General features: G+C 44.2%; 1 protein-coding gene across 1 annotated transcript in view; it reads right to left on the reverse strand.

Moving 5' to 3' along the window:
* The window catches only part of ARIH1 (ariadne RBR E3 ubiquitin protein ligase 1), a 52965-nt gene that overhangs the window by 5223 nt on the left and 22974 nt on the right, over positions 1–24768 (reverse strand). Inside the window, exons 3-11 of the mRNA XM_082061288.1 lie at positions 17695–17839; positions 13264–13356; positions 12833–12888; positions 9316–9382; positions 8522–8628; positions 8031–8073; positions 7283–7354; positions 863–993; positions 712–769 (exon numbers count right to left, since the gene is read on the reverse strand). Coding sequence (XP_081917414.1) covers positions 712–769; positions 863–993; positions 7283–7354; positions 8031–8073; positions 8522–8628; positions 9316–9382; positions 12833–12888; positions 13264–13356; positions 17695–17839 — 772 coding nt within the window. The remainder of the gene's footprint in view (positions 1–711; positions 770–862; positions 994–7282; positions 7355–8030; positions 8074–8521; positions 8629–9315; positions 9383–12832; positions 12889–13263; positions 13357–17694; positions 17840–24768) is intronic.

The following is a 24768-nucleotide window of genomic DNA, read 5'->3' on the forward strand; positions in this document are numbered from 1 at the left end:
TTAATCTCATTTTCATTTCACTGACAGATCAGCTGGAAATAAAGCGACAACACGGGCTTGGTTAAACTCGTACACTGTGGATGTGCAAAGGTAGCACATCTCAGCCAAAGTCATCCTTATCTGCGGGAAATATTGTGGTTCTTGGCTAGAATGGCACTTTCTTTGACAGAGATGCAGGAAATGAATTCCTGCAAGCTGCAGCACACAGCATGGAATCCCTCCCCATTAAAGAGGGCTTTGGCTCTATCCAAAATATTTTAATGGAGCTGCAACTTCACCCACAACTTCCTCAAGTATTGTTATTGGAATGATGGTGGTCTGTTCTATTTCTATTCAAGAGGTGTGTCGTGTCTAAACACCTCAGGTTTCACATTAAGAACTTGGTAGTAAAGACTTTTTTAATGAAGAATGTGAGGATCGTTGTCTCGGACCCACAGCATTAGGAAGACCTCACACAAAGAGCGGCTATAAAACAGGCAAGACAGCATGACGCAACTGAGCCAATCTGTTCTTTACATTAGGTTCAAGTGGCTTTGAACGTTCTTTTGGCTGGCACGAAGACTTCAAAGCTGCGGGGGAACTTAAACGTCTTTTGGATTTGTGCTCAAATCCAGGAAATTCTACGGAGCCAATTTATAGGGTTACAGAAATCCAAAAAACACACCACAGAGCCCCTGCGATCTCGCTTATCACCAGAGGTTATTGACTCACCTCCTGTGCATCCCTTGCTGCCTTTGCATCATCCTCATTGTAGCGATTACAGTTGTACCTGTCAAAACAGACAAAGATTCCACAGATTTCAGCCCAAACCGATGCCCCTCGCGTCACGGCTTCCCGGCGTTGCTGTGGGACCCGAACTCACCAGGCAGATCCATGGGGCTCCCAGGGGCCCAGACACACCCAGCAGAATTCCGCTTTGCAGTTCTGGTTCCGACAGACCATGTGGTTGCAGCCCCCGTCCTTCTCGATGGTGACGTGGCATTTCGGGCACTCCTGTTGGCAGGACAGACAGACAGCGCCGTTAGCGGGGCAAGCGCGGAACCCACAACGCTCTGCTGAAGTTCGGAGGGTTCCTGTGGCAGTAAGAGATCGCACGTTGAGTGAAATATGTGATTTACTCCTTCCCTTTGATCACTGAGATCCTCCTCCAAGTCAGGCCTTAAAACTGGAGCAGCTAGACAGCTAAAAACCCTAAGGAATAAGGCATTTTATCTACGCTGCTGTCGCAGTGCTATGCCAGATCGGTAATGTCATGACCTCCTCCAAAATCACAGCAGTCACGACGGTCTGTAACCGCTCAGAGGAAGGCATCTGGCTCTTCTTCGCCATCAAGCGCTTGGTCCACTTCAGCGCTCAAAACTGAAAAACAAAGCTTAACGGTGAGCCGATCTCACACTGTTATCAATCCAGAACACCTGCCGCCGGAAAATGCCATCTGAGAAGTCACTGCAAACGCGCAGCAAGAATCTAGCGCGCTTCAAAGCAGCTTCTGGCGGCTCAAAAGACGCTTCTCCTCCTGGGGCGTTGCCGCATGTCCCGTCAGGGCTCTTGTCCCCCTTTTCATGTGACACCACACTGAAAACTCTGTGACAAAAGCCCCCAAGGGGTTTTCCCGTCAGGTGTGAGGTCTTTGACAAAGCCGCTATCAAAGAGCAGCGCTGCACAGGGAAATCTTTGGGGAAACGCTTTTCCTATAACTCCAGCATCATTCTCACCCATCAGCAGCATAAGGCCACTTTCGGAAGTGAAACTCAACTCACGCAGAGCATCCAAGGTTATTGTCTGTGGTATCCCAATGAGCACATAAACCGAGGTTGCAAGAATATAACAAAGCCACCCCTATAAGCAAAGGAATTGGATCCAGCTCCAATGTGCCGTGCTTCTCTTGTGCCGGGACACGACGCAGCTGCACAAGAGCGGGGCCAAGGAACACATCAGGTTAAAACCCTCCAAAGTAAACCCATCTGAGCCTGGCTGAGGTCCTCACTCCAGTTCGTCACACAGCCACGCCAGCATTTATGATGTTTTTGCAGAAGCCAGTTTTATCTACAAGGCAGTAACAAATATATCCAGACAAGTAATCGACACTCACGTAAAATCAGCTGCAGCTTTTGGGTCAGAGGGTATAAAATCCCCTCCCCAGTTAGGAGTTTTTACTGTTTGTTACCCAGAGGAGACACCAAAAACATCATTTCCTATTCAGGCATACTCTCAATAACAGGCAAAAAACAACACATTTGATCAATCTATAACCACTACTTCTACAAAAGACACAATCCAACACATCCTTGTACATTCACTCCAAGTTTCCCAACTATTACTACACTTTTCCCACCAGCTTGCCTATCTGTATTCTAAGAGCCAAGAGGATTTGCACACTGAGAAGCGCTCAGAAGGCAGCTCAGGAGGTGCAGAAGACCCATATGGTCTCCAAATGTCAGACGCGGCCCTTCCCGCTGCAGGGAGGGAGATTTGAATTAAAGGCAAAGCAGAATACAAGGGAAAAAGAGACAAAAAATAAGGTTCATTGCAGCAGTTTGACCTCACTGGGAGGTTCTCCTTGCTTTGAGCTGGGGGGCTGAACAAGATGACGTTCCCGAAGGATGGGGCAGAAAGGGATGAGATCCCGCACAACCAGCACAGTTCTCCTGAGCCGTTCCTTTGAAAGGATCACAGCTCTTGTAGCACTCACATCCCATCAACAGGTCACAAGCAGGGCTTGGCCTGAGTAAAAGGGCTTTTGGGTTTGGTTCAGGTGGTTTTGGGCTGGTTGTTACTCACGAGGGGACTCTTCAGCCCTGCTTTGCACCCCATCACCTATATGTGTCCTACAAAGAGTTGTTGTACTCCAGAGTAACTGAGGCTGAGCACCTCGGCGGGCACATCATCAAGGTACCTCTTGGGCTGTCCATGGGACGGAGACTCAGCCAGGTAAGCTTGAGCCCAACCCATCAAGTTCTGTGAACTTCAGAGTCAAAAATGGTCCCTTCCTTTGAGGACGCTATCCAGTGCGGTATCTATTTTGCAGGCAGCCCTTCAACTCCCTCTTCAGGACTTAAATTAAGGTTTGTCCCATCAATATCCTTCATAGCTGAGGATCCCAGCTCAATGAGCTCATCAGCAAGGGTGAACCTCGCTAATTTGTACTGACAGCGTCACTCCAACGCTGGGGTACACAGCGTCAGAGGGTGTTCAAGTGACGACGGTGGTCGTGGAACTGTGCGGTTTCTTCTCAACACATCTCACCTGCTGAGATGCCAACACCCACGTGCCCCAGCGGAAGACTGAGCTAACCCAGCCTTCCTGCTTGGAAAACCCCACAACCGGGACAAGAAACAGTTCCCAGCTGACCTGCCAAACTGGAGAGGTGCGGTGGGGCTGGTCCACACCACAGAAGATGTGGGACCATCCTCATCCGCATGTGGGCTTCGTTCTAACCATGGGATGCAAAAATAAAACCCCTAATTACAGCCCTTTTATTATAGGGAATGCCATCCTTTTCCTGCCTTTACACAAGCAAAGCACAAGACAGGCAGATGACACAATAACCTATGCAGGCACATGAATATTCTTAAAAATTAAGGAAACTCCACAAAAGAACATGCTAAAGAAACACCAGACACCAGCAGAAAGAAAAAAAGCAGCAACTACTCAAGCCAGTGACGCAACAAGTGGGAGAGATTTATAGATAAGGAGGACAGAGAAGGAAGATCTTATTGAGAATTACGGCTACGCAACAACACAACAGGCAGCAAATCAAATTACCAAAGACTAGATTATTCTGCCATGATGCAAAAGTGACCTCATTATCGTTGTTTCACTCCAAACAATTCAGTAGTGCACTTTAAAACTGGGCAAACCTGGCAAAGGAGAACACGCTCCATTTGTCATAAAAACACCATGAACCTCAGGTGTTTTATGAATGGGAGGCTAAATAGAAATATACTGAGTATTTCAGGGCAGGTGTAACAGATTACTCCTCTCTGGAACCCCCTGTAACCTGTCCTATAAAAATATGAAAAGAATCCTCAACCACCATGGGGATTTCTTAATGCATTTCAACCAAATCTGAAAGCACGGAACTTCATTATGGTAAGCGCAAAATAGTATGGTTGTGACAACACCTGGAGTCCTTGAGCAAAATGGTATTTTCAACACCGAGAGGGAACGACAGCACGTGTTCAGTCACTAAAAAGTGACCTGAAAAGGAAGAGAACTGGGTTAGTGCCGTTTGATCTTGCTCGGAGGAGAAAAACGGCCAATGGCTTTTTCTGGAGGAAGCGAACGTGCGTGTTTTGTAGGCCAGACGTTCAAGCCCCTTCTCGCCCGGGAGATGCTGCGATGGGATGTGCCAGGAGGGGGAAGGCAGGGGCGGTTTTGGTATCATATCAACAGCTTTCATTAATACCAATTTAACCACAAAAAAAAAGCAGCGCCCTAAGTGACGAGCAGCACTGTTACCATCTCCCTCCTTCTCCCTTTAGTATTCTAAGATGTAGAAACAGTAACAATGCCAAAACTCTAGTTTAAAACAGGTTTCCACCCTCCTTTTAGGCTCCTTTCAGGCAGTCTTGATACACCTGAAGAACCCAAAATAAATGCACAAACCCCAGTTTTCTATATTTCTTACTCATTGGAGGGTTCACTTAAAGAAACCACATAGATCAGGTACTTCTGTTATTCACAAAGTCGCATGAACCAAATAAAACCTGAAACCTGCCTAGTTTGATTCAAGGAACCATTTAAGAAGCACGTTTGTATGACAAACTGAGAAATAAATACGCAAAACCTTGGACCGTTCAATCCTTCACTACAAGAAGAATGAGAATTAGAGGCTTGTTAAAGAACTTGTATGAGCTTATCTCAAGTTTAAATTAATTTAGTTAAGCTGAACTCATGTGTGAAAGTGTCTTAAGTAAGAGGCCATTGACTCCAGCTCACTCTCCGCCGCAAGGGCTGTATCTTCTGTTTAAATAGAAAGAACTCAGTGCAGGTCTCCTAAGTGCAAATAAATTAATGCAAAATTTTTTTTTTTTTTAAATATACATACATAGGAAGCCACAGAACTTGCTACTCAAATCTCCTCATTTTTCATTCAGACCGTTCTACATAATTCATCAAAAAATACATCACATCACACTCCAGTTTGTGAGCAGAAACCATTTCGGCTGGGTTTCAGTTCTCTACTCTCTCACGCAACGATTGCCTAATTTTCTGTGCCTATTCTGTCTCCCAGGGCAAGCTGGAACAAATGGATGGCGCATTCTCCTGTTGCAAAGGATTACCCAGATTTCAAGCCCACATTCCAGGAGGACGAGTATTTTTCTCTTATACCTTCATCTTGGTAAGACAAGATGAAAAAGAGACGTCCAGGACAGGACTGCAGCTCAGCATCGCGCTCAGAGAACTCGAGAAAGCACTTTTCAAAAGCTAGAAACAGCAACAGAGACCGCAGTCACCATTCGATTACTTGGCAAAGATTCTTCTATGGAAAATGGGCTTTTTTTAGCATCTGATGGTACCTGATACTCCCTTCTAGGTTCTTCAAAAGGACTGAATTGATGGGGAAACCATAACACCCCAGGACAGTTGGCTTGTGTGTAATTACACCAATGTTCTTTTTCTTCCTGTTGCTACAGCCAGGGCTCAAAAGTATTTTCTCGCTGTAAGAACATCTTGTATGGTATTAGAAGTAGGGCTGTTCAAGGACAACAGCTCTTCTGCTGCTGACACCAGACTATAGAAACTAAAAGATAAGCTGGACTTGGCCACACTCATTTCCCCTCCTCACCAAGGGTGTTCCCCGCAAGAAAAACCTCCTTACTCTGGCCATTCAACACTATTTCTGAGAGTCCAGGTCACGCTTTAAATAGCAGCCCAGCCCCTAGTGCGGCTCCCACCTGACAAAGTCTAGATGCTGGTTAAATTAAAAAAAGACAACCATCTTTACAGGATTTCTGTCTATGCTTAAGTCTTTGTGCGAGCAAGCTGAAGAAACGATCATATTCCTGTCTGAAAAAGAGACTAGTAACTTGCTACTTCCCGTAGCCATTGTTAGTGGCACATTATTTATGTTTGGTAGATAATTTCAGCTGTTTTAATGAGCACAGAGTAAGGGAAAGCTTAATACTTGATTATAATAAAAAGCAGCGAGGAGGTTGGTATCACACCCCGAAGGGCAGCAGCAGCTCCTCATCCACCTCCCGAGGGCTTTGGGACACAAAAATAGGGCTGTGGCCATTCTGATGTCCCAAATATATGACACCCAAAGCTAAAAGCTGCTTTGCATGTGCCCTTTGCAAGCTGTTTGGCTACTCTTCCTCAGGTTTAATACCTGAAGACTGAGCAAAGTTTGAGCAAATTTGGGTCTATTCTTGGGCCACAAGGCATCTTGGAATACACCCATCCCAGAAAAAGGCGATTTCACCTTGCAGAGCAACGCTCGGCCTCCTCACGGGGACCACAGAGAACAGAAAGCAGCAGCCCAGACTGCAGAATTTCAGCCCGATTTTAACTGTGCGTTTCAGCGCGATGGGCGTTTCTGCTCTCGCCATAACGCCGCATTCCAGCTCAATGAAAACCACACAGAACGCAGCAGCCACCGCCGCAGACAATACCATTAACCAGTTACACAACCGGGGCTGCGAAAACAAAGCGGCCGTTTCCTCGCACCCTCCCGGCCCGGCGCGAGCCCCAGCTCTGCTCCCAACGCCCCCATGGCATCTGCTGCTTTTGTTTGCTTTGCCGCCATGCCAACCTTTTGTTTCCATTTCATCTCCAACTGCACAAACGGCTGAAGTTTCAGGCAAAGCCGGGCAGGAAGACATTTACATAATAAAATCTTACCAGCTGCTCTGCCAGTCTCCGGCTGGAACGCTGCCCAGCGGAAATGAACGGCTCGAGAGGCCAACCCCGGGGATTTCAAGGCAGATGTGAATTATCGCAGCCAAATCAAGCCATGGGTGGTGGGAACATGTTTCACACGCTTGGAGCGAGGCGCAGATTTGCTCAGGAAGCCACGAGTGCCACACAGGAGCCCAAAGACTTAAAACTTGAGCTTCCTTTGGGTCTCCAATTAACTCTTTCTTGCAAGAGCGAACTCCACTTAATCTGAAGAGCCTCACCTGATTTGCAGCGATAACACCTTTCAAACAGGAGTACTGTGAATTTTAAGGCTTGCTCTTAACTCGTAACACACAACAGAAAGAGTAATCCCAGCACAGAGGAATTAGGCCATCAGTTTTGTTCTCATCTGGTAAGTCTATACAAGAAACCCCCTCACCTTTGTGTTTGCTGCAATCCAATTAGAAGTTTCGCTGTCATCATCACACTTCTTAATCCATTTCTTTAACCACTGTGAGAAAAAAGAAGGAAAAAGAGAGAGTTACAGCTAAACGAAGGCACTGTAAATGTTCCCAAGATGCTGTTTACATTAATTCCACACAGGAATACAGAGGGGGGTTGGTGCTGGAAAACAGCAGCTCATTGAGCCGCAGACACTTCCCGCAGCACCGGCCCCATCGCTCAGCACAAACACTTGAGCAATGAGTTTGCAGTTCTGAACTTCAACCTGCACAAACCCCACAGGGGACTCTCAGATAATAAGGATGTTATAACAGCCATCTGCCCAAACTGCGCTCAGACCCTCTACGATGGCGAGCTTTACCTCAAACCCAGCTTTTCCTTAGGCCCACTCATGCCCACACTGTCCACCTTACACTTTTTTTCCCGTTTTTCTTTTTTTAACCTTACCGAGAACATGGCTTTATCAAACCAACACAAGTAACAAAAGCAAGAGACTGCCTGCACCTGGCTGATAATAAACTGACCACATCCAGCCCAGCTAAGCTGTGCTAAACCTGATCCTTCTCCAGCCAAGTTTGAGGCATCCAGTGATTTCACCAATTCTTCTCACACTACAATCTAAACTAAGTTTCTCGATGCAAACAGCTGCAAAGCTTGGCCTTCATTTCTACACGTCCTGCACATCCATTGACTTCCAACTTTCCAAAGAACCTTGACATGCTCACCTTGCATTTAACAGGATCGTGCCAGTTTTCACCGCAGTTAAAGCTGTAAGCAAAAGAAAGGAGAAATAAGCAAATAAGGCTGACAATTATAGCTTTATTTAACTAGCTTAACACGGTGGAACTTTTCTTCAGGGTTGCTCTGCTGAAAGACCAAAGCCATTCCAAAGGAAACATTATCCACATTAAAAAAGCCCTCAAATCCCTCGATGGCCATTCCAGAGCAGTGTATATCTCCATATAATTTGATTCTCTACAGCAAGTGCAGTGAAGAACTTCACCTAATCGGAAACCGCTCGGCTGGAGTGAAAGCTGGATCCATCTCCATGTTAAAGAAGTCTCAAGACAGGGGCTTTGCAACCAGTTGTACCTACTCCTGCCTTACCATTTGCAGCCACTTGTCCCACCATCTAAACCACAGCCCAATATAAAGACTTAGAGAATACACACTTTCAAAGTAGCAGCACCACCTTCTTGTATTTGATTTTTCTTACCAAAACTGACGTCCACATTTGCAGCGAACGGGTTTAGCATCAGGATATTGGACTTTAACAACGTGGTGGCAATCTGGGGCAGGACACCATTTTAACAGTCGATTACACTGTGAAATAAAGAAAAAGAAAAGCATAATAGAAAAAGGATGGGGCACAAGGACCCCACCTGCCCTTCATCCCTTTTTCATCCTTTCAACCACAAGCATTACAAGACTTTTGTCCGTCTTTCAGGCAAAAACTGCTGCATGCACCACTTCAAACAAGGAGGGAAACCTTGAGCCCAGTAACAACTTACATACTGGGCTTAGGGTGAATCTGAACAGGTACAACCGGGCAACTGGGACAGTGGAATTCTTCCCAAGCACCTTTCTAAGTTTATGCTGATTTTGATATTGCAAAGCCATTAGTATTTTGCTAAAAGCAATTTTGCAGGTTTACTTCAAACAGCAAAGGTTTAAGGCATGTTCTTGTTAGCAAGAACGTTTCTTGGTTTTCAGTCTGAAGTAACACTCGAGAACGATAAATATTAAGTGTAACCTATACATTGAACAGCTCTTGCATTCTCTTTATCTAATATCTCTAGGTCTTCTGTCCTATGGATTTTTAAATATTTTCCTACAACGATACCTGTAACTAAACAGGCTATAAAATAACCCCTGCGAAGCCTCTGACTTGATTAGAGACGATGTAAAGAAACCTGATCTATAGTTATCACCAAACCTCATGTCTGGTTTGGCACACGCACAAGACAAAAACACCCTACAAGTCATTCAAAATTGAAAATTAAAACTCACCTCTACAAAACTATTGGTTATTAAATGCTGGTACTTTAATTTAACCTTGGAATCTGTGATCAGGCGCCTGTGGAAAGGGAAGAAACAAAAAATTACTGCGGTAAACTCTTTTTTCCACACCTACCCTGTAAATTAAGACAAATGGTTCCGATTCCTCCTTCTACACTTGCAGGTACTTTTTTGCACTTACCTGTTCTCTGTTTGTTAGATCATTTATGATACTATTATGAAAACTAAAAGGAGTGTATTTAACTTCCAGTATTGGCTTCAGAACCATACAGAAAGCTCACATTCAAAAGAACTAAACCTCTCGGTGTGAGTGGTTTTATTTAAAAACACTTTCCTGAAGAGCCCAAGAAACAGAGCAAACAATTTCATTAGTTCATTTACAGCAAACACGAGCGTTTTGTGGCAAACACTTTTAACAGCTGCTCTGTGGTTACTAATTTGGCAGACCCGACGTTACCTGGGTTTCAGTGGAACGCTACGGCTTCGGTTTAAAAGTTAATGCGGTTTAAATCTATTTACCACAAAGTCAATTTAAATTCAACATCATAGAGGGCGCACACGACATCACATTTAAATGGAGTCAACTCGGAAGTGGGAGAGGAGAAGAAAACCAGACAGGTAGGAATGCTTGAAAATGGTGGTGACACATTTGCAGAGCGTCCGGCCTAGATAACTCAAAATTATTTAATTATGTATTACTCAACACTTGTATGTACATCTTGAAGTTATGACTGAAGTGCCTTCTGCATATATATCTATATAAATATAAAACTGGACTAATACCCGCTGTGTGGTATCTCTGTTTTGAATTGTAAAGCTTTATAAGGCCGTATCAGATATAAATATTGGAAGGAACAGATTATCCATCAGCCAAAATTAAGCGTACTCCTGCGTGTCCTCATGCCAAAATTCATGAAGGAACAGCGTGTGTGACGATGCCATGCTGCATGAATCCCAGCACTGAGTCTGGGGAGCTCCCGACCAAATGATGTGATGGTTTGGATATCAAAATAGCACGTGGCGGCCAAATTTTCAGGGCTAAAATAAAACACATCAGCTGACAAAGCGCCTCCTCGAGCCAATGTCCATGGCAAGCCTGCAATTTCGGAGAGAAACTTACTGAAGAATGAAAAAACAATTTGAACTTATAATGTGGATTTATAAAGCCATACCTAAGCATAATAAAATGTCATTTAAAAAATGTATTGTATGTACACCTGGAATTTAAATGATGAGTAATGCCAACATTATTGGCTTTTGACATACAATGACATGAAACGTGACAAATTAAGAGACTAAAACCATTCCCAGCACCAATGAACCACCCTCTGGGGTCCATTCCTCTGTCAGCCAAGCTAGAAAAGAATCTATTTCAAAGAAACCAGGTTGGGGAAAAATAAATGCTTGAAATTAAAAATATCGCAAACTTATCCCTTGATCTCTCCTGGCAGCTCAGTCCAGGTCTACACACCAACACAGCTTCAGAACACTCTCAAGAGTTCAACCAGAATCATTTAATACACCACCAACTTAACGCTTTTGTTCCATTTCGATAACGCCAACTCCTCACAGACACAAACGGGTGGAATTAGCAGAACGCACATCATGGGAGAGGTCAAAAACCCTCCCAAAAGACTTGACCACACTGACCTGACACAGCAACTACGCAAAAGATTAAAACAGAGGCAGCACTCCATATGACTTCCATACGGAGACCCGAAATCCATCCATTCCCACCGAGCAGGATGGTTCTCAAAGGTTACTACCAGATTATTGCCACCCCTGAGCATCCTGCCTTGTTTATTAATAAAATCAATGCCTTTGCATGGTGGCTAAAGCAATTATCAGCAGCAAACGAGGGATAAAACCAGATTATCTTTGGACAGTTTGAATGTCTTGAAAGAGTTGCAAGGGACCTTTCTCTTCAACCTTCCTACTTGAGCTCAACAGTAACAAGGAAAAGGGCCAAGACGACAGCTAAATACTCACAAATCCAGGAAAGTCACCTGAACTGCTCCGTTTAGACTTGTATGGAGATTATTCGACTTGGAGATGCACTTGGCAAGCACTGAGAAGGGAGCAATTAATAACTTGCTTTGATTTTCTGATGGATAAACAAACTAGTCTCTATACATTGTACATTCATCTTAGGTTCCTATAGTCGGGAAATCTAGAGCTGGACACTTTGTAAAAAGGAAAAGACCTAAAAAGAGAAAAATTAGGGACATGGGAGGGAGTGCAGATTCCAGCTGGAATTAATTCTGCTTTTATTCATGTCATAAGATTGCTGCAGCTTTGCAGGAAACCGCACGTCCCTCCCCCAAATATTCCAGGTGTCCCCTGTAAGACCAGGGAAAAGTAGGGTTTTACCTCCACAAAACATTTATACTTTTGTTTGGACACAGAACTTGTTTGCTTTACCACCCAGATGCCATTTGAGTGTCATAAGTATCGTATCTCTGCAATTTCTAGGCGAGGGGGAATCCCACAGCACATGGTGCAAGCTGAACACTGCACAGATTCACCCCAGCGTCATCGTTTCCTGCGCTATAAAAGCTAAAAAGCGAAACAGAAGGATAAAACCACTCGAGACGTTTCCTGCCGAGAGCGTACGACACCGCAAGTTGAGTTCAGGCTCCCGTAAGCAAAAATCTCAGTCAAGTCACTCAAGATACTACACGAACTTGAGTTTCCACCCACTGAACTCCACGAGCCGCCCCGCAACGGGGCACTAGAACATCTCAGCTACTTCCACTTGTATCCAGCCCACACTCCATGACTAACGCAGAGCCACTAACGCAGAGATGCGGGGAAACCACTCGTCTGAAAGAAACTGATATAAAACCAGCAAATTAATATCAATGAATGAGTCAGGCTTCAGGAAGGAAGGAAGAAGGTAACGGAATAAGCTTCTATTTAGACGCTTTTTAGCATGAGGAATTAAAATGAACTTAATCAAGGTTCAGCATTATGAAGGGTGTTACTCATGCAATAACATCACCCGACATAAAAGAGAAGGAAGCTCATGGAATTGACTGCTCCACCATGTAGGAGCAGCCATCCTACAGCTGGACAACTTCAAAAGCAAAGTGACACAGCCTGACACACCAGCTTAATCAAACCTGACCTTTGAGGATCAGCTGCTTTCTATCAGAGGGCAGAAACCACACCCTGCATCGGTCCATACACAGGACTTTGCCTCTGACTCACATATGAACCAGAGACTCGGCGAACCAGTGGGCTGACCTAGGGAGGAAGTCCTAAATTCCTACAGAAATCAAAGGAAACGAGCCACGCAAAGCGGTTAAACAGGGTTTGGAAAGGCTGCCCGGTGTTCATCCTGCTGACCAAACTGGTCAAGCAGTCTTTCCTCCAAGTACTGCGCCATAGGTTGGTCAGACCTAAACAGGAAGGTAAGACATACCCATATCAAAATAAACAGGTCAAGCCCAACCCCACAAGTAACAAAAAAAGAGAAGAAAGCCAAGAGGTAGCAGATCATACTTACATAACTGTATTGTCATCAACTAAGATATCGCAGCCATGAGCAGGGCATGAAATGGTCTGAAAAACAGACAAAAGGGTCATAAAAGGAACAGGGTTTTGCCTATTTTTTGCATCACAAAGAATCCCAAGGCAACAGACCTCACTAAATCCACAGCAAAAAATAGTATGTTGGCTCTAATGTCACGTCCCAGATGTGCCAACGTGCACAGCGTGATTCCTCCCACTCGGAGCAACCACATACTAACTCCACGTAGTTCCCTCCAGCTTCACCCATTACAAGCTCTGGGGCTTCGTTTTCTTTGTTCATGTTGGTTTTCTGCTTGTTTTTAAAAAAACCTTAATGAGGAGGAATTCTCCCATTTCTTCCCCCCTCCTCTCCAATCCACAGAATTTCCAGAACTAAGCCACGAGGCAGGCGAGTTGACATTTTACCTGTCCCATGCCTTCCTCCATTATTTTGGTAGTTAAATATTCACTCCAGCACTGCATACAGAACTTGTGTCCACACTCTAGGCCGGTGAAGTACTGCAACGACAAAAAAAACAACACAAGGGATCACTTCATCACGTGGATTCACTCCATCATTTCGCCCTCCGTGATGCTGTGCGGCTTTGTCACATCTCATCCCCCACACCGAACTCCAGACGCTACTATTTATTTTCTCATTGCCAAGGCAGCTTTAGTCACGCTTTCAAAGCCAGGCTTTAATCCCCAAGCCAGCAGCAAGGAAAGGTGTGGCTGATCTTTCCATCCCGACCGCTCATGGATATTAATCCTTGTTTCAGGAGTACATAACACAGCTCTCCCCTATTCTGTTCTTGCAAATGAGTAAAATAAATGCAACACCAAAGAGGTCACAGTTATAAGATGATACGGACTCTTCCTTCCTCCTGTTTTTTCACTTGGGTGCTGCCCAGAAGTCCCAGAATAAGCACAGGCATTTAGCTCCTTCTTGAATAGGAAACAGTCTGCATTACTGGGTGAGCACTAAACACCAGAAATAGAAAGAATTGTGTGCGCTTATGCTTTGAACACACGTGCATAAAGTTTGCCAACTTACTCTGTAAAATTCCCCCCAAAAATCCAGATGCTCATCACTAAAGATCCTAATTGGCAGGTGTAAGTTACTCAATAAAATTCAATAATTAGACATCACGGGAAGCAACAAGGACAACTTTGTGTGCACATGTCAAGATACCATCTGGGACTGAATGGAGCGGAGAAGCAAACACTGAAATTAAATTACTTTTCTCAGGTCATCTTAAAAGTTACTTTCTACCCAGAGCCAGAGGCAAGGACAAACTACATTTAAAGCAGCTCACCCATAGCACTATCCAGGTTACTACTGGATGGCTTCGCTCTTCAAACCGTCTTATTCTCAGCGTCAAACAAGAGCTCTACCCTGAGATACCATCAACTTGTATGAAACACCATAAACAAACAAAAAAAACCTCATTATCCTCTGCAGAACAGCAGCAGGATGTTGTTAATTAAGGAGCGAGTCAAGTAAGATGGTTAAATCTGACCCGACCAGCACATCTGACTTTGTTCCAGATAAAACCAGAGATACTCACCCAAACCTTCAATTTCTTTGGAACAAAACAAACACCACAACCTTCCAATTTTTGAAGCATAACTGAGCTGGATAACACGGTATCTGATGCTCTGCAGATGCTGCTGTGGCCAAGCGACGTCCCCCGGAGATGCAGGGTTATGGTAGAAAAGCCCTGACACCTGTAATTTTTGGGATGCCACCAGCACACAACCAGCAGGAAGATTTTTTTCCCCAGATTTATGGCTTCTCCACATGATGGGAAACAGGCACAGACAAGGGGATCATCCCTTAATGAACTTAAATAATCCTAAATATTCCTCCAGCAGGCACACATGGGGAAGCATTACAGACCACGAGGAAGAACATCATTTCAGCCTTGTTTCAGTTCTTCAGGCAAAGATTTACTGAACCCCCATACAAAACGCAGCCACCCCTGTTCCTCCCAGCCTGCAAAGAGTTCTCTTTCAACTCTTTTCTTTACTTTGAGGGAGTTCCCAATTATTTTTGGCTGAGCTGGTGGCAGATGTCAAGGGAACAAGGAAAAAGGCCAACATAAAATCACCGGGTGTCAAGAGGAGGTTATTGCAGGGGACGGCTCTGCTTTCACCCCCAAAAATCCAAACCCCTCTCAATTCTGGTCTTCACCAACAAGGGTCTCACCTACAGTAATGTCTGGGACCTGACACAGAGTGACTGAAATAGCTCCCTTAAGTTTTCAAACTATCGGGGCGTCTGGAGAAAAATCAAACACATCATTTTGAAGATGTTGCCCAAAAACCTCAAATGACACTTCTCTGGAGATGACAAGGAGATGTAAAGACTCCATGTTTACCTTATATGTGCTTTTTAAAGTCAAATACAACCTGTGGTGACCACAGGAGATGATGAATATTCAAGACTTACAGTCCTATAATAGCTGTATATTGTAAAATTTCTTAATAGGCGCTGAATGGAATCTCATAACAAAACAAACCAAAACACACCCTTTTCTAGGGGAAGAATTAATAAAAGCTGACCATTGCAAGAAGATTTAAAATGCAACATTTTAGGTCAGGTATTTAACATAACTCAGCCTAGAATACATAATTCACATTGACCAAAACAGCTTCAAAACAGGTTTCAAAACAGATGGCTTACGGTCATCTTAGACGCTGCAGCCTTTTAAAGAAATAATAACTATTAATTTCCTATATGCTCCAGCTTTTGCATATGGCAAAGAACCAGCGCCGTTCCCCTTTGGCTCTCGACTTAATCAACACTAATAATTTAGGGAGGCCTCTGCTCACTTGCAACATCCCACTGCTCCAGCCAGTGTAGAACTGAATAACTGGGCCACTGGTGGTTTTAACGTGCTATTCAAACTACAAAAGCCAGGTGTGTTAGCGTGCTAATAAAATCAAAATTAGCATGCTAAAATCAAAATTATTTCCTTACTACCCAATGTGGAAAGTCTGCAGCGATTCAATAGTAGGAGTTTAGCACAGGGTAGACAAATTTCTCGTTTTTTTCTTTTTCAAAACATCTCTTTACAGGAACCGAGCAACCATTCTCCTTTGCAGCTGTTCTCTAAAAGGGAAGCTGGTGCACACAGGCTTAAAAGGAGATGCACGAAGTCTTGTGGTTACTGGCTCCAAAGAAATAGCGATTGTAATGCTGGGAATCTCAGCTGCCTGGAACTGGGCTTTGCAAGCGGGCTGTTTCCACAGCAAGGCAAAGCCTCCCAGTCAGGCTACAGCACCGAGGGTACGATATTCATCATATCTTGCCATTCTCGCTGAAAATCAAGCTCATAAAACACACGCAGAGCAAGAGTGGGAGGTCTTTACCCTAATCTCTGATTAAAGAAGTATTGCACGAACATAATAAAGAACCAAGGATATCCACACTGGTTGTGCTCTCTGCACAGCACAACTTGATTTTACTCCTAGTTCTACCTGATTTTATTCCAGGCTTTGTAGTTTGGCTATTTTGCATCATTATTTACTACTTTTACAAGCTGTTTCCTGTCCTGTCTTTCTGTTCAAGTAAATACCTTTGTCCATCATGTTTTCCATGTAGTTTTTTCTTTTATGTACCATTTATTTGCACATTTCAATTGGTACCTGTCCTTTGCAAAGTTCACTTGATATACTACTTGCTCTTTTCTGAAGAACTTTACTACACTTGACAGACCCCAGCATCCTCAGAGGTTTTTGCAGAAGGCAGAACAATTTCATTTGAAATCCAACTCCATTTCAGGTAAACTAATGTTCTTTGTGGTTTCAAATAACCTGTTTGTCAAACCACACAGTAAGAATTAAAGAGAATGCTAAAGCACTATGGAATTCTATGGTCCCGCACCGTGTTACTCGATCAGCTGCAGCAGACAAGGTTTATTGTTGTGAGAAACACTCCTGAACACCTTTTTTATAATGCATATACTACAGATTAGAATCCCAGAATGTGAGGGGTTGGAAGGGCCCTGGAAAGCTCATCCAGTGCAATCCCCCCATGGAGCAGGAACACCCAGATGAAGTTACACAGGAAGGTGTCCAGGCGGGTTGGAATGTCTGCACAGAAGGAGACTCCACAACCTCCCTGGGCAGCCTGGGCCAGGCTCTGACACCCTCACCCCCAACAAGTTTCTTCTCAGATTTCAGTGGAACCTCTTGTGTTCCAGTTTGAACCCATTGCCCCTTGTCCTACCATTGGCTGTCACTGAGAAGAGCCTGGCTCCATCCTCCTGACACTCCCCCTTTCCATATTGATCCCCAGGAATGAGTCCCCCCTCAGTGTCCTCTTGTCCAGCTCCAGAGCCCCAGCTCCCTCAGCCTTTCCTCACACGGGAGATGCTCCACTCCCTCCAGCATCTTGGTGGCTGCGCTGGACTCTCTCCAGCAGTTCCCTGTCCTGCTGGAACTGAGGGGCCACAACTGGACACAATATTCCAGGTGTGGTCTCCCCAGGGCAGAGCAGAGGGGCAGGAGAACCTCTCTGACCTACTGACCACCCCCTTCTAACCCACCCCAGGTCCCATTGGCTTCCTGGCCACAAGGGCCCAGTGCTGGCTCATGGTCACCCTGCTGTCCCCTGGACCCCCAGGTCCCTTTCCCCTGCACTGCTCTCTAATAGGTCATTCCCCAACTTATACTGGAACCTGGTTGGAAAAGACGTTTAAGATCATCAAGTCCAACCATTAACCCAACGCTGCCAAGTCAACAAGAAAAAGAAGATTCAATGAGAAGTTTGGAGAAATCCTTACAAGACTCGTGCCCAAAACGTGAAGTTTCCAACAGCAAAGCTGGGGGAGTTTCTGGTCAGACACTCACCGAGTTGGGGTAGTTCAGGTAGCATATCTGACAAGGCATGTCCTGGGCTGACGACCTGGTGTTCATCTGGCGCGTTCGCGACTTCTTGCTGGGATTGATGACATGACACTCCGCAAAGAGCTTCTCCAAGTTGCCATCAAAGTACCTGCGTAACACACGTCAGAATGAAAATTAAACTGCTTTCCCTGTAAGTCATTTTTCAAGTCGTGAGTTAAATGTACAAAGTTGGTTTTAATACATCGAAAAGCTCCTACATCCACTACTTTTAACAAACTCTTCGCTAATATGATACAACATGGCCCTGACCGCAGAGGTGGATATTGGACAACTACATTTCAGAGATTTGGGGTTGAACTGCACGCTCCTGAAAATTCAAGTACTTTCAATTTTTTTGTTAAATTTCAAGTAATTCCTGATTCTACATAGTGATTTCTTTGCTTTAAATCTCCGGGACAGGAGACTAGTGCAAGAACAACTTACTTGGCAGCCCAGGCACCAGGACACCTTCCTAAAGCCCAGGTCTGATGTATCTTTTCAACTCAGGAATTCCATTTTCCCTAACATTCTAACCACTAAAACATTAAAGAGGAGGCAGCGATCAGTCATGGTTTGTGATCCAACAGGTCCCTGCCCTTCACGTTTTCCTCTGTAGACTCAGTTTACATTAAGCGTGCCCCAAATTTTGGCGCTTCCCTCTCTGATTTAAGGAGAAATGCATGATCTTTGGTTCAGCTGATGGAGCACTTAGACGTGGTCACCGACCTCCAATTAAGGACTAAGTTTCATACACTTCTGGCACCTCCAGAGTGTGGCAACAACTGCTGTGGACCAGGACTTATCTCCATTAGACCAGTCTTACATTTTGCACTGAACACCTTGCCCAAGCCTGCATGGTCCATCCCTTGGACCAAAATCCTACTCATTTAAGTATCTTTTGCCTCCAGTCAACCTGAGATACTCTGACAACCTAAGAAAATACAACTCCAGGTTTGCAATGCTTCCAAAGATCAGATATCTCATGGAAGGGAGGATGCAAAGTTGGTTGGAGGGAGATGAAAGATTGCTTTTTATTTCCTATTCCCCTAGGGAAAAGATGCCTGTTTATTCACAGTCTTATAGAAAGCTCTTCAACTTGGTGAGAAGGACTGGATTGGAAAGAACCGCAATCAGTGAGTTCAGCCCCTTCCCAATGACACCACATATCCTCACCCAGCCTGCAGCAGCTGCTAAGAACTAATCAAATCCGCTAATTAAGCAGCTAACCTTGCCTGAATGTACATCTCCCATTCAACGCCACTAAACCAGTCGTTCCCCAGCAGCAGCAGCAAGTTAAATGCAAATAACACGGCACCTACCTAGGAAAAAACCCCACTACTGACCACAGCGCAGTCACATTGAAGACCAGCACATTTACTGGCAGACAACCGTCCTTGGAGCTAAGCACACAGGCAAGGCTTAAATTCAAGAGTCTTGACGAGGCACACATTTAAACTCACCACAAAACCCATCACAAATCCACTTACAGCACTACCTACCGGCAAGACTTGACTTACAGTTTAAAAGGGTGACGTTCACGTTTCTTGACACAGTTTGTAGACTTTACATCTTAATTTTCAAGACACTAAGGGACAGCGGCAACGCCTCGTGTATGCTACAGTGCCAGAATTCACCACTACCTTCAAAATTCAGTGTTAGCTGAGGGATTTAGCTCCATCACGTCGTTTTGTTTGCCTTCGGGATTACTTCTATCTAAAAATTTCAGCAAGGCAATCCAGTGCAGTCCCATTATAGGCAGCATTTGTTTATTAAAGAGACTCATAGATAAATATTAACTCCACAAAAGGTTTCCAGCCTTCAGATTGTTCTGACATGATCAGTGTAGCCCATCCTCTGTTTGAGAGGAGCAAACAGCTGGGTGTGATGTTTGCAAAGAAAACAGTTTTTAAGACAAACGCTGTGATGCAACTTTAATACTGGCATTTGTAGTCAGCTAAATGCTTATGGAAATATCAGAGATATTTGTAATAGTGGGCTGGTTTTTAAGGGTTCATATCCACATCAGGAACTTGAATTTACCGCTTGCACCAGGTAGTTCTGTTTTTACACATATCTGCAAAACCTATTGGCCTACACCAAGAAATACGGACAGAATTTCACCTGGAATTACCTATTCCCTCTAAACACCAATTCAAACATTTCCAAAGCACTAAAAAGCCACAAAGCATGAAGGCTCCTGAATTTTGGTACGAGAGCCCCAGCCCATATTTAATATTAATAGTTTCCATCTCAGAAGTGCCCTGTCTCACCTACACGTCCACAGGAAAAGCAAACCAGGCAGCAGAGACTCAACCAGGGTCATGCAGAGGAGGGACAAAACACAAACCTAAGCAAAAATGCCAAGTTTTGCCTTTTAAATTCTGTTACGCTCTTAATTCTTGCAGTATTCATTCTGCTCTTTGGGATTGCCACGTGTAAACCTCACCGGTGTTGAAGAGAAACAAGGTACCAGGTATTTCCTCCTCCACAAGCCGTTTTCTTCTAATGCAGCGTCAGGATGCGCTGAGCAAGAAATTCCCGCAACTATTTGCATGTTTGCGACTCGGACTTAAAATCATGCTGTTACTGAGCGGTAAGGAAATATGAACTCTAGCAAATGCTGAGGAAAACCTGGATCTCCCTGAAAATACACAACCGCACCGGACACTCCAAAGTCCAACAGCTCCCCCGCTCCTTGCGCAAACACACCGAGGGCCCAGGCAAGAGAGTGTTCCAGCTGCTTCACTGGTTAGGAACGACTCTCAGTTCCCATTAGCACACCTTGTCTCCATCTCCCTTGGCCCCTCTTGTGTTCTTCTGTCCAAGGATTTGCAGGCAACAGCTCCAGAATTTCCCAACACAGAGAAGCTTCTCTCATGACGTTCCTCCACTTCCTTGTCCCAAAAACCTTCTCAACCACTGGTTTCCATTTCCATTCATTCTTTCTGACTCCCAAGGGGCCAAACCAGATGCAATCCTGGTTAAGATGACACTACAGCATCACACATGCTCCATTTCTCCTGCAGATGCAGATGACATCTGCCTTTCTCCAGAGCTCCTCTTCCACCTCTCGTGATGCTTTGTACCACCTGCATGGCGAGGATCCTCCCGGGTGCCTTTTTTGTTCCCTGTATCACATCTGGATCCTCCTCTGAACAGATTTGTGCTAAGACATCCATTAACGCTAACAAGCATCCATCCCCAAATTAATTGATAAGGGACTTACTAACAGGCTCCAACCATTCTGCTACTTTCCTTTTGAGCAAAGTAACTCCACACACACCACGCTAACAGCTAAACCCAATGTATGTTAGGTATTTTACATCATACAGTTGCATGACATGTCTACTGTGAAACACAGGAGAAAAAAGACCCTTTAACTCCCTTCACAACACCAGGGTATTTGATTTTTCCGCAACTTCTTGCTATTAAAGGATTGCTTCCAGGTTGCTTGGTCCTTATTTTTCTCTTAGGGAGGAGCATAGCACCTTTAACAGCCTTTTAAATCCTTTATCTTCCCTTTGTGAGGCAGATATTCAGCAATTCCAGCGCTTCCAATACTCAAGAAGGGTTATGGCCTATTCAACAGCACACTCTTTGCCCAATATACCCGACTTCAACAACTGGCTCTATTACTTGTTCAAAATCCACTCTCGTCATCACAAAGTTGTTTTCTCTGCTACTTTAAAATGAACAGACACGCCAGTAAGTTATTTTCAAGCTATTTCTTTCGTCCATAATAGTATCAAGTCTTTTTGGCAGAGGGATGAAGCTGTCAGGTCTTTATTTCCCCCAAATTCCCTCCTGCTGTCGCTGACTGCCTAATCACAATCTCCCAGACATAATCAAATCCTATCCAAGGGAGTATCAAAGATAAAAGGCCTTTACACTGAAAAAAGTGCTTCCAGTACACACTTTGACACATTTCATTTAGTGGAAGGGCATTTGTGAATGTCAGAGAATCACTGCACTCACAGTAGAAGATATCTTCATACCAAAAAGCAATTTTTCACACGTTCAGCCTTTGCTGAATAACGTTAAGCACTCATTTGCTCAAAGGAACGAGAAGCCAGACCCTGGGGCCGTCCTGGCGTCTGTCCCCTGCTCCGAGGACGTGTGGCCACCGAGATAAGCACCTCGGAGGGACCGCAGCATCTCCGGGGATTCAATCAGGCTTTTGCTTACATGCCGAGTTACTTTTCTTTATAAACAACATTTAAAAAAATCACCAGGGGAAGGCACAGAAAGCTGCGTTTTAGCCTCTTCTTCACGAGCAGGTTCATCCCCAAAGTTCCCCTCAGAAGGGATGAATACGATCAGCCGCGGTAAAATTGGAAGGTAATAAAGTTGGAAGCCAAAGCGCTTCCTTCACTTATTTCTAAGGATACCTGGTCAATCTGCAGCTACCAGTCTCCTGTCTCCATTAACCGGGCTCGTGAGACAAAGAAAACATATTTAACATCTTTATTCTCCAAAACACACAACAGAAGCTCAATTCAAGCCCTTCCTCCAGTACCCAGTTCCATCCCACATAATCCAGCCCAAAACAATTTGGCTTTTGGACACAGTCAAATAATTAGTGCTTCACCAGCGGAAAGGGCAGTTTTTAAATGGTGGCAATTACTTCATTGTAAGTGGAATAAATACCTGTAACATATCTTACCCTCTTAATAACACCACGCAATTACTCTATGACAAAGCTGACACAGACAATAACCACCTGCTTATTAAAAATATACCTAACAATTAAAAAAAAAAAAAGCAGCAATGAAGAGGTTTTCACGTTTTAAAACGTGGTATTTTTCGTTTCAGGAGCTCAGACCTCAAACTCGCCACTTTGATAAGAGAAGCCACTTGGTTTATCTGCTTTACCGCAGGCAAAGTTTGATAATGGTGCCTGTTGGGTCATGCTGACTCACGATGAAATAAGGTAAAAAAAGACACTGGCTAAGTACTGTAAATATGCATCATTAAGCAACTGAGTTCAAGCTCTGACTTGGTGTGAAATCAAGCACCAAAAATTGCACCCAAACATTACATCTCAGCAAGCATTAAACCCACCCAGACCACAGGCAACGACAGGAATTTCCTGGGAAGCCTTCCTAATGGTTATCTGTAGGAAAACAGGCCAAATTTATACCAGTTTAAATTAAGAATCCCCTAGGAAAAACAGATATCTAAGTCTCCGGCAGCATTGCAGATCGTGGATTCATTTGGTGTGAAAGAACACGGTGTGTAAGCGCTTTTGGTCGGCACCTGTGAGAAGTGCAGCAGCAGCAGTTACCTGACGATGCTCCGGCCCTGGGTTCAAGGTCTGCCCAAGTTTAGACCCTGCCTAAGTTTAGCCCCTGCTCAGGTTTAACCGTAACAGCAAAAGGTGCACACCAACAGCAGTTCAGCTCTTAGCTACCTGGAGATTTCAGACACAAGAGGTTTCTTGGGCTGGACGCTGAAGACACAGCAGATTGATGGTGTTACTTTTAAGAGGAAAAAAATCCCCAAACTTATATTTTACTTAAGAAAAATAAAGCATTGTTCACATTAATTTCTTTGCCTGATTAGAGCAAGCCTCTCCACCTCCTGGTGGATGCTTCCCAGTGTTTTTCAGCCCATTTACACTAACACAACGCTGCACTAAGATTTGCTGGACACACACAAAGCCAGGCAAGTCTCAAAAGTCATCTCTGGATTCTGGAAGAATGGCCAAGTCTAAATTCGGGCTTAATCACCCTGTCACGTTCATCTAAACGAGCAGCACCTCTGTTTTAGCGAAAAGATGCGAGGCACAGCCAGCTCACAGCATCATTTCCAGCTCCATCACCATTTCCAACTAGTTATGTTGCACCCTGGCTGCTGAACTGACCACCTGCTTCCCACAGCAATCGCAACATCTTGACATCACAAGCCAGTTCTCAGTCTCTTCCCCATCCTCCTGCTTTAACGCTGAAAAGTTTGGGTGTTTTTCTAGTAACAACAGGACATCAATAAGCACCAAAAAGTGTGACTGGTGTGCAATAGGTCTGCATAAGCAAGGGTCACCTATTATATTACTCACAGGGGTAATCCTATAGAATTAAGATAAGTATTTTAATGAATATGTACGAAGAGAAAATATTTACCTGTGGACCTTGTAAATATTTACATGTACTTCAAGAGTTCAGGTTGGAAAGTGTAAAAGCCTTAACAATAATACCTCACATAGAAGTGGCTGACAACCTCCTTTGAAAAAACCCACAGTCCCAATTTTATTTGTAATCGATGGCAAGTTTTCAGTGAGGAAAGAAAAACCTACTGAATAAAGGGACGGCGTTTCAGTGCACTTCTTGTCGAGGTATCTCACAGTGAGACAGAGGCAGCCAAGGAAAGCGAACTTTACTGTAGCCTGACCAAAAGACCCCACACAAGAAACTCAAGGATGTGAACGGACACACATTATAGGGAAGGAACTAAATCAGAATGTTTAACAGTTGTAGTCAGAGTTGAATAGCCTCAAAGGGACTATACTTGTAACACAAAGCTTAGTGTTGGAAGTACAAAAAGAAGAGGTCAATCTCAGGAAAATAAAGAGGAGAAAGCTTTAAAAAATACTTCATAAAAAAATATCTAGGCCAAACAAAACCTAAGAGATACAGGAGCACTAACTGAAAATGTTACACTTGTTAAGACCAGCAAAGACCATAACAACCAGTAGTCCCTGTACTGCCTCTCCTGCTCCTTCTGCTCCACACGAACTCCCAGTCTGGTTGCTACAAGTAAACTGAGTTCTTCAGCTCCATCACACTCTCTTCAACTGCAACACTGGCATTGGAAAAATTAAAAAATCCACTGGCCTCCACTGTATCAAAACAAAGATCTGGGAATTAATGATGAGAAATAACCATAAAATGCTCCGCTTTGAGGAGGAGGCAAAATTCAAGGCACTAAACACACACTAAAGAAAACCTTGAGCTGCAAATATGAAGACAAGGCAGATGCACTTTACCAGTACCCTCGATCAGTCAAGACCCATTTAGTCTTGGCAAGACTCACAAATAAACA

The sequence above is a fragment of the Streptopelia decaocto genome (assembly GCF_964273445.1).
Source record: "Streptopelia decaocto genome assembly, chromosome: 9".
NCBI lineage: Eukaryota > Metazoa > Chordata > Aves > Columbiformes > Columbidae > Streptopelia > Streptopelia decaocto.